Raw genomic sequence first — 10,783 nt, 5'->3', positions numbered from 1 at the left:
TCAGTTTCTTGCAAAGTAATAAATTAACTGGTTGCACTTAAGACCTGCTGGTTACATGTCGTTTCTGTAATAGACCAAAAACACCTACAAAAACATAAATTTTATAATTATGACAACTAATGGTTCATAATTTCACCACTGTTTACAAATAATTCGCTAAACTTTTGCTTTTTGATTGTAATTGTAAAAACGATGGTTGAAGTTTTTCTAGTTAAGTTCATTTTGAGTTTTGCTGCGTAAGAGAAATGTAAGAGAGAACTAGAAAGGAATCTTAACTTTTTATAAATGTTCTCTAATGGCCCTGCCTCCTTTATAGACCTCACAAAAGAACCCCATAATGCTCTGCAAACTAGTCCTATTAGCGTCCTTAAAGAACGATTCTTCATCTGCCGCTACCAGGAGAGCATAAACGTAAGCTACACTTGTATGGGCCGTATCTTGAAGAACTCCCTCATGACGTCATCGGTGACCGCGGCTCTGCGCGCCTGGTACTCGGTTATGATTGGTGTGATGGTGTCTATTGCTATCTTCTTCAGTTCCCCTGTTAGAAGCTGGCCGGATTCGTAGTCTTTCTTTATCTGTGTAAAAGAGATGGCAAGATTTTAGTGAGTCCCGTTTATCCCGCATTCTATATGCAAATTCTCTATTAGCGAGTATTTTTTATTAGCGTCTTATGCATATTGAATTAACTTAGTGCATAACTAGTCTGTAACTACTCCAAATAAAATAAAAAGTTAAATTAACGTAGCGTTATTACAGTGACATTTCTCTCGTCTCTTTCGTACTAAGCTGTTTACCGTGAGTGCAAAAGAGACACATCTCTCATATCTTTCATGCTAGGCGATGTACTATATATCTGTCTAGTGCCTTGTTTATCAAAACTTACAAGCTCTGTATTACAAAAAAAATCCTTGTAAAAAAATTCATTATTACAAGAATGTGTTTATCAAAACTACACATGTAAATTACATGTTACAAGTGTCAATATTTATTTCACAAGTATATTTTACAATTCCTCTACTTGTAATTTACACGTACTTGTGAGTGACTTGTAGCTTGTGAACGTGTAGACTTGTAAGTTTTTATAAACACGGCACTGCTCTCATTCTATATTCAAATTCCTAATTCAAGTGTAGAAGCTGACCTGTGCTAGTCGTTCGTCGTCGTCTAGGAAGAATGTGAGGTACTTGTAAGAGATGTCCACTTCAGTGTTGCCACCCTTTTCTCTGTGCTCTTCAACCGTCGCTTGTCCGCCGGAAAAAGCGTATTTGTTTATCTGGAAGGTAAATAATAATGTTTGCAATAGGTTAATCGACAACCTAGTCAAATGACACTTTACATTATCTCAGGAACACTTATTTGTTTGGACATTGTACTCGTAGTTTCATAAGTCATTTGTTCAATAGTATTTAAAAAATATTTTACATGTCACTATACAGTTCATGGTATATTTTTTTTTCAATAAAGAATGTTTATTTATTCATCATCATAACATTATCCCGATTTTAGAGTTGTAATAAGTACGCTGTAATAAGTAACGCTGCAAGCGTGATGGGCACATTCGGTCGAGAGCATTTTTAATTGAGCTTTTTAATTTAGTTTTGCGTTTTTTCCAGTTGCTTTGTAATAAAATTATTCATTTAAGTACAATTATTATCAACTTACCAGAAATACCATGACTATAATAATAATAGAATTATAAATCAATACAATTGTATAACTCACGTATTGTGTTGTGATTTTAGTGTTTTTGAGTTATGCTGTGTAAATTCTTACCTTATTCTTAATTTGTTTCGCTGTATCATTGAGAAAGATGGAAGCGTTAGGATCGCTAGCAGACATTTTGTGCTGCGCACCCTGCAAGGCCGGGAGGAAGGCGGCGTGGAGAAGTGCGGGCTTCGGTAGCTTGAGCCGCGCCGCGACGTCACGCGTCATCCTGAAGTACGGGTCTTGGTCTATGGCGCACGGGATTAGGCAGGGCAACTGTAAAAATCAATACAGATAGTGACACGGCCTCCCCTCAATCAACCGGAGGGGGTATGGAGCATACTCCACCTCGCTGCTCCACTGCGGGTTGGTGGAGGTGTTTTTACGGCTAATAGCCGGGATCAACGGCTTAACGTGCCTTCCGAAGCACGGAATCATCTTACTTTTTCGGACAATCAGGTGATTCAAGCCTGAAAAGTCCTTACCAAACAAAGGACAGTCTTACAAAGTGATTTCGACAATGTCCCCATCGGGAATCGAACCCGGACCTCCAGATCGTGAGCCTAACGCTCTAACCAGTAGACCAACGAGGCTGTTAAACAAATACAAACAATGTATAGATAATTAAATTTTGAATTCACGTTGGTCTTATATATAGCTCAGTGAGGTGTGGGTACTAATTGTACCTTTGCCACCCCCATTTTAGGTTATTTGTCGTGAGCTTAAATGTGATGTATGTAATTGAATTTTGTAGTTCATTAATAATCAGTCAGCTGACGCACGCGCCTATGAGCGGTCGTGTTACTGTGTGTGTGTGATTCACGCCGAGGGCAATGGCCTCTAATGTGATTAAGTGCACAACTTGCAATATAGTGATCAGTGAACTGTTAGCTTTTATACAAAATAAAGCGGATGTGATGAATGAAGAAGACTTGGTGAGATTATGCGTATCAGCATTCTCGGTGGAAGATATTGAAACGGCCAAAAATCTTCTTTATGATTCGGTGGCAACGCGACAGCGAAAGATATCTAGAAAAGGAAATGGAAAATCACAGAGGGAGCTTTATGATGTGATTTCGGTGTTTAAGCAAGTCGATCCAGAGCTTGTACCTATATTTGTAGCAAAAGAACTACACAAACTCCCGCCTGTGACTTTTGATCACATCGATGCCACTAGATTGTTGAGGGATATTCTAGCTATGCAAAACGATATAAGAAATATCAAAGATACATATGTAACAGAATTGCAGCTAAGTGATATAAGAAACGACCTGAAAAATATAAAACAAGTATCACTTATAAACAATACGATTGATTTAAATGTTAACCGAAAACGAGGAGGAGGTAGTGGGAAAATTGAAAGTTTTTGTTTCGACAGTGGGCCTATGGGACTACCGCACATATTAGAAAAAATAAATCCTCAACGTCATAATACTTCTAGCCCGAACAATAACATTTCCGCTACAACAGCTGATACTCGTAACGACAAGTGCAATTCAAAGTCACAACTGGCAAACGACGAGCTGTCTCCTTCACGCCAACGAGTATGTAGTAATATTGCATCAATAGAATCCCCGCTCGGACGAGATAAGCAGACAGAGATAGTAGAATCAAGCGCTACTGGTGCGCGAGAGACGGTGAATAACAGCGGTGACGGTACTTGTGCCGAGGGTGTATGGCCCAAGCCAATAACGCTTGCGACCATAGTCAATAATGATAAAAAGACATGGAAAAAGGAGACTAAGGATCACGAATGGACAACTGTTCAAAAGAAACGGCTGAGAAATCGTTTTATTGGATCTAAGGGCAAGGCTGTGACTCAACCGGAGGGAAAGTTTAAGGCTGCGGACATGAAAATTCCGCTTTTCGTTAATAATGTTAACGTAGCTACAACTGAGACCGATATTGTCGAATATATATCCCAAAAAACCAGTATTACTGTCACACTTAAGAAAATTAATATGAAAAAGCAAAAACGCTATAATGCATACAAAATCTTTGTACCATACGATAAGATACGTATGTTTTTGAATGACGACCTATGGCCGGAAGGTATACGTTTCCGAAGATTTATTTATTTTAATCGTAGCCATTATAATTATAACCGGGAAACAGGTGATATACTGAATGACGGGGTTCATAATACCGTTAATGGATAAAAGAGATGATCATGTAAAATTAATTAGTTTTAATTGTAAATCGGTCCGCACGGCGATCGGTTGTATACGGGAGCTATGTCGAACAGCTGATATTATAGCACTGCAAGAAACGTGGCTTATGGAGCATGACATTCCTTTACTGAATACTGTTCATCCAGATTTTGAATATACTGGAAAATCAGCGGTGGATGCGGGAGATGGAATTCTTCTAGGACGTCCTTATGGAGGTGTAGCGTTACTATGGCGCAAAAGTGTATTCAAGGCGGTATCGGTAGTGCTATGTAAAAGTGAGCGTATAACTTCAATTAAAATGGTGCTAACGGATCGTTCGATACTGGTATTCTCAGTTTATATGCCGACGGACTCGGCCAAAAATATTCCTGAGTTTACAGATTGTTTGGGTGAGTTGGCTGCCATTATTGAAGATTGTGACTGCGACAGTGTTTTTATACTGGGAGATTTTAATGCTCAGCCCGGTGGGCGGTTCGGGAATGAGCTAAGGAACTTCTGTGTAGAACAAGACTTGCATTGCGCGGACATTGAATTACTAGGAGTTTCGTCGGAATCATACACGTTTGTTTCTGACGTAACTGGGTCGAGGAGCTGGTTAGATCATTGTCTGGTGTCAGAGGTAGCTTGGAAATCTGTAATAGATACTAAGATACATTACAATATATTTTGGTCTGACCATTTCCCCTTGGAAATTACGTGTAATTTAAATATTATTAAGGCTAAAATAAAAAGTAATAAGGCTGAACGTAATGCTATAGTTTGGGGGGAAAGAAACTTACAACAAATTGAGGCATATGAAAAATATTGTAATGGAAAATTGAGAAATGTAGACTTTCCAATGGAACTTACAGAATGTTGTGATAGATATTGCGCTAATTTAGAACATATAATTATTATTGATAGAATGTATTTCGAAATTATTAATATATTAAGTGACGCGGCAAAGCACAGTTATGTAAAAACAGTACCAAATAATAAAAAACATATTGTTGGGTGGAATAAACACGTGACAGAAGTACATGCTGAGGCTCGGCTTGCATTTCAAAATTGGCATTTGTATGGCAAACCTAAAAGTGGTAAAATTTATGAAAAGATGGTATCTACGCGAAAAGCTTTTAAACAGAAAATTAAATGGTGTCAAAATAACTCTGACCAACTAAAAATGGATATCATAGCATCATATCATGCAAATAAAAACTTCGGGCACTTCTGGAAACAAACAAACAAGCTTAATGTTAAGCCGAGCCTACCAGCAAGCGTAGAGGGTGTTAGTGAGCCTGCCGACATTGCTGAATTGTTTAAAAATCATTTTAAAGTGGTGTCTCCATTGGGTCGAGCGGAGGGGGAGGTTCTATCCAGTGAGGTATCTTCTAACGAACCGCACATTAGATTTACAGCAAAAAAAGTGGCGGATGTGGTGAGACGTATGACAAGAGGTAAATCACCTGGGCATGATTCCCTTAGCATTGAACATTTGCAACATGCAGGTGTACATCTGCCCAGAGTACTAGCGATGTTCTATACGTTCTGCATCAGACATACTTACCTTCCGGTCGACCTGATGAAAACTGTAGTGGTGCCAGTAATAAAGAACCGTACTGGAGATGCCTCTTCCATCAATAACTATAGGCCCATTTCGTTAGCCACTATTGTAGCAAAGGTACTGGATAGTATGCTTGACAAGCAGTTGGACAATCATTTGGAACTCAATGATGCACAATTTGGTTTTAGGGCAGGACTCTCTACAGAGACAGCGGTGTTATGTCTTAAGCATACTGTCCGGTACTATACTGACAGGAAAACACCTGTCTATGCGTGCTTTCTTGATTTGTCTAAAGCTTTCGATCTGGTTTCCTATGACCTTTTATGGAAGAAGCTACAAGAAGACACGACATTACCGGGCGAAATGACAGTGTTACTTAAATATTGGTACGCAAACCAGATAAATATGGTGCGCTGGGCGGGCTCAGTATCTGGTGAGTATGGGCTGGATTGCGGGGTGAGGCAGGGTGGCCTGACCTCACCTAAGCTCTTTAGCCTGTATATGAACCGGCTTATTGGTGAGCTCAGCGGCGCCATGGTTGGCTGCTCCATTGACGGCAATTTCGTTAATAATATAAGTTACGCTGATGATATGGTGCTGCTGAGCCCATCAATTAGCGCTCTGAGGAAGCTTATCGGCATTTGTGAGCGATACGCGGAGGTCCATGGCCTCAGATATAACGCCAAAAAGAGTGAGTTGCTGATTTTCAGAGTAGGTACTAAAGAGCAACAATATGTACCGCCGCCGGTCACTCTTGAGGGCACTCCTCTGAAAATAGTGTCAGAATTTAAATATCTGGGGCATTGGGTCACTGCATCGCAAAATGATGACATGGACATAGAGAGGGAACGTAGGGCGTTGTCAGTGAGGAGTAATATGTTGATTCGTAGGTTTGCTCGGTGTACTAAAGAAGTGAAAATTACATTGTTTAAGGCATACTGCCAATCTTTTTACACCTGCAGCATATGGATCAACTTTACTCAAAAAGCTTACAGCGCTCTGCGGGTCCTATATAACAATGTGTTTAGATCATTGTTGGGGCTTCCACGTTACTGTAGTGCGTCTGCAATGTTTGCTGATGCGCATACTGATGGCTTCCATGCTATCGTTCGCAAGCGAGTCAGTTCCCTAATAACGAGAGTACGTGGCAGCGCCAACAGTCTTCTAAGAATCGTAGCAGAGAGGATGGATGGCCCATTCTGGAAACACTGGGTTATGACTCACGTGTTACCTATACGCCGTGTGGCCAAGTAATGTCATTTAATTTAATATACTAACATAGTTCGTAAGTCTCTATTGTTTAACTAACATTATATGGATGCAGAATCTGAAATAAATATTTTATTATTATTATTATTATATTAATACTCACAACTTTGTTATCGAATATGAAAGGGAAGCTGGTTGAGAACGCGGGCGCGGCCTCTATGGAGGGGAAGGTGATCTTGCCGATGACGTCAGAGTCTCCGAAGCCGAAGATGCCCTTCACCTGGTTGTACGTCACGCACTTCTGTATCCGCAGCATGTTCTGGTAGAACGCTGGGCATTGGCTAGAATGAATTTATACAGACATTGAATCATTGAATAATAGTATTTTATGCAACAGTTGTATAAGAAGGGTCAAAAAATGCGAGTGGCGTGAGTTGCGATGTGAGCCTTGGCGAACATCGCAATAAGAGACGCCACGAGCATTTTTTGACCTAGTTATACAACGTTGCATACAATACTTTTTCTACGACGACGTAATTTTAAATGAAACAAAAATTTTCCAATTTATTTTCCAACGCGCGGGAAAATGGCGGCAAATGTATACTTTTTTTTTATAGTATATCTATGGCACCAAACAAAGTAAAGGTGCCAGTTTCCAGGTCAAAAAAAAAAAACAACAACAATGCTTTTTTGGCGACATTATAGTACAGTTACACTTTGTAAACAATGCTTTTATAGGCCATAGAGCGTACACTTTTTCAAAGAGTTTAATTATGTATGTACTTATATTAGACTTTTTGGTTATTTAAATGCCAGATTAAAGTAGAGGAGTAGAAAAAGAACGTAAGGCCACCCGTTACACTTCATACACTACATTTTTACCCACGACGGAACGGAGCAGGTATATGCGTTTAGGGTGAGAGATGTTTGTGTGTGCGTTTGTGCAAAAGTAAAACATTACTTACAATTATAATTACAATTGTATTCACATCACTAGAAAAACTTTAGCTGGGTTAATGGCAGCCCCCGACGGATATTCCTCGGTTATGTATTATGGTAAAATTATTATTGCTACATTTAAGTATATCTTCGAGAAACAGACACGTTAGGAAAAAACTGTAAACATCCATATTCATTGTTTAGGTACTTAAGTATATCTATTACCGATTTCTCGAGATATCAACTCTAGTCTATTATAATATTTCGTTACATAATAATTGGGTTAAGTCGGGGGTTTTGAGTTATTTTATTCTTTTTCGATGAGATTTTTACCGTCGTGGGTTTTTTCAAAATTTTGCTTAATTTTTAACGTTATTGATATTGAAGACTAAAGTAAGATCGACGGGGAGGGGGAGAATTAAGGTAAACCTAGTTCATCCGCTAGTGGGAGTGAAGAGTTGCCGAGAGAGATGTGCGAGGCTAACGGCTTAACGTGCCTTCCGAAGCACGGATCATCTTACTTTCGGACAATCAGGTGATCAGCCTGTAATGTCCTAACCAAACTAGGGACCGCAAAGTCATCTTTGTGATATGACCAGGAATCGAACCCAGGACCTCCGGATCGTGAGCCCAACGCTCAACCACTGGACCACGGGGGTCGGGGGTGTGATGGTAACAAGCATTTTAACTAATTTCTTACAACTGCCAACCTTTACATACCCAATAAAGTCGAGATCATTAAATATGAAGGTGTTTTTAACGTCAAATCCAACAGCAATAATGTCCTTAGCATTGTTGTAGGCCATCTTGCGCGCCTCCTCTATCTTGATGTCGCGCCACAGGGCCTTCTCATCGTCAGTCAGTTGGATAATCAGCGGCACGTTGAATGCGTCTTGTAGCCATCTGTGAAGAGAAAATTTATGTATATTAAAAAAAAACATTATATTAATACATACATATTACATATTTTATTAATTTGTTTGTTGATTTATAAGAAAATTTATGTTTATTTTTGTGTATTTTATATAGGGCTTTGGTTCTCTCTGATGATAAAATCAGCCCAGTTGAAGCACTACATACCTGCCTGCCTTTTATAATGCAATATTCACCCTTCTAATAAGTTCTTGAACACAAATTAAAGAGAAGGCAAATGTTGTGTCTTATAAAGAATTTAAAGAATTGTGTTTTGAATAAAGTTAAGTTGACTTCTGAGCGCCTATTTTGCGTGATACCTGAGACGGCTGGATCACTCCAGCCAGCCTGATTCCCCAAGGAAATCTAACAATCCTCTCATATTGCTGACTACCTCGGGGCGGCACCCTGTCATGCCTCCACACTCCAGTAGAACATAAACTGCTGTCTCCTCCACCATGCAGGCGGCATAAGGTGCTGTCTGTGACTAAGGAGTAGTTATATATTTATAGCACTTACTTTGTAAACATAAAAGGGATCATGTGGCCTATGTGCATGCTCTCCGAGGAGGGCCCCCGGCCGGTGTAGAGGTAAAACTTCTTGCCTTGTTCCGCCAAGTTCAGAATATTGTGCAAGTCACGGTGAGAGAAGAATATGCCACGTCGGAGAAACGGGTGTGCTAGAATGTCAAGGGAACATTGTTTAACCTAAAATACTCTACTACACCAATTGTTTGTTTTTATTTTGTTGATTATCTTGCACAAAATAAATATATTTTCAATATTAAAAATACACAGACAAACAAATAAATATAAAAAAATTAACTTTTAGTTAAGAAACATCCCAAAAAATTCACATTTATTGTGACATACAGGTACTGTAGTAACATAATATACATCAATGCACACTGGCAAATCCATAGAAAAATAGTACAGATGATAGCTAAGCCAGAAGTGCTGTGTGGCATATATATAATATTATGTAGGAAAGTGAGAATACTATGGAAGGATAATGAATGGGAATTTGATTGTTTATGGTATGAATGGAGGATGGTTAATAAATGGGACGTAAGGCAGTTTTAAAAAGTAAGAAAGGGAGGCTATGGTGGGATGTCAGGCAGGGTTACCTCTTGGTTATACTAATGGTTATATAATTATATGCCTAAAAGCAGACCACATAGCACCTCTTTCTTAGCTATCTCCTCATCTCTTATTTAGCTTTATTTCTATATTATTGTATTTTTTTATAGAACATTTATAAAAGGAACTGTTAGCAACATTACCTTTCTTCCCAGTGACCTTTTCGAATCTATTTATTAACTCTTGATCTATCTTTTGGCTGCCAAATCTTTCTGAAATAAGAACCCTCAAATTAATATCAAAGTTGATGAAAAACTAAATAATGATTTTATTAATAAAACCTTGGTCCAACAACCAGCAGTGCCACCGAATATTATAAATATATTTTAAAAAGAACTGAATATATTTTTTTATTAATTACTAGGTACTTACTTATTAATTTGTCATAGTCAATGCCAGTTTCTGACTTCCCTGTGACAGTCCATGGATCCACTACATCATCATCCTCATCTTTCACAGACAAATTATTTAGTTGCTCCTCAGTCATTTTAAACTGAAAAAAGTAAGTATTCATGTTACTAGTGGAATGTTTAAGTTATATACGTTCGTCAAACCTTATGGACAAGATGACGTGTGTTTTATGTATAGATAAGAACACATTCGATTCAACAAATGAAATCTTATCACACCAGACCTACCCCAAGGTGTTGACAATCATATGGATGATATTTATTGGGTTTAAGATACATATTTGATGTTTTAAAGACTCTGTAAACAATTGTTACACTTGCTATTGCAATTTACATCTAATTAATTCAACTATTTCCCATTATTATTGCGGAAATTATGAAGTAAATCATTCCAAACTTACACAGGTTATATTCACATATGACTAAGTGTTAGGTAAATCTGGTATGTCGAAGTTAGAACTATCGAAACTTACCGTAATTCTATTCAGTCAGAATAATACTTTTACAGAAAGCTGATGTAATTTCGAACAAAAAACCAACATCGATCAGCCGCACTTTCACAACTCGACAAGTTGTCAAAAGCGTTTTGACTTTGCTACCTACTACTTAAGTCTAAAGTATTTATTTATTATTATTTGTTAATAATATATTTTCACCTTCCATTAATCTTACAAAAATGTTTTACATATATACAAATTATGTTTATTTTTACATTTACTTTCATGAATTTAGATTAAAAATGCTGAAATTATA

At 38.2% G+C, this 10,783-nt stretch overlaps 1 protein-coding gene across 1 annotated transcript; it reads right to left on the bottom strand.

Annotated features, from left to right (window-relative positions):
- On the bottom strand, positions 1 to 10,614 carry LOC126375210 (tryptophan--tRNA ligase, cytoplasmic). The gene is made up of 9 exons (XM_050022106.1): positions 10,504 to 10,614; positions 9,993 to 10,113; positions 9,764 to 9,832; positions 9,001 to 9,160; positions 8,290 to 8,472; positions 6,794 to 6,971; positions 1,777 to 1,983; positions 1,145 to 1,276; positions 1 to 578 (listed from the first exon to the last, which is right to left on the bottom strand). The coding sequence occupies exons 2-9, from the start codon at positions 10,105 to 10,107 to the stop codon at positions 417 to 419; spliced, it is 1,206 nt and encodes a 401-aa protein (XP_049878063.1). The 5' UTR covers positions 10,108 to 10,113; positions 10,504 to 10,614; the 3' UTR covers positions 1 to 416.
- Positions 10,615 to 10,783: the final 169 nt, after the last annotated feature.

This window comes from Pectinophora gossypiella, chromosome 18 (genome assembly GCF_024362695.1).
Source record: "Pectinophora gossypiella chromosome 18, ilPecGoss1.1, whole genome shotgun sequence".
In the NCBI taxonomy this organism is placed as follows: domain Eukaryota; kingdom Metazoa; phylum Arthropoda; class Insecta; order Lepidoptera; family Gelechiidae; genus Pectinophora; species Pectinophora gossypiella.
The sequence above is the reverse complement of the archived record's forward strand: the minus strand, read 5'-3'. Positions and strand labels throughout refer to the sequence as shown.

Bases quoted from the DNA above. Each gene is read 5' to 3' on its own strand.
- LOC126375210 (XM_050022106.1), bottom strand. From the start codon at position 10,107: ATGACTGAGGAGCAACTAAATAATTTGTCTGTGAAAGATGAGGATGAT. The intron at 9,161-9,763 runs GTAATGTTGCTA...TTGACATTCTAG, and splicing joins AAAGGTCACTGGGAAGAAAG to CACACCCGTTTCTCCGACGT. The intron at 1,277-1,776 runs GTAAGAATTTAC...TTTACCTTCCAG, and splicing joins CGAAACAAATTAAGAATAAG to ATAAACAAATACGCTTTTTC.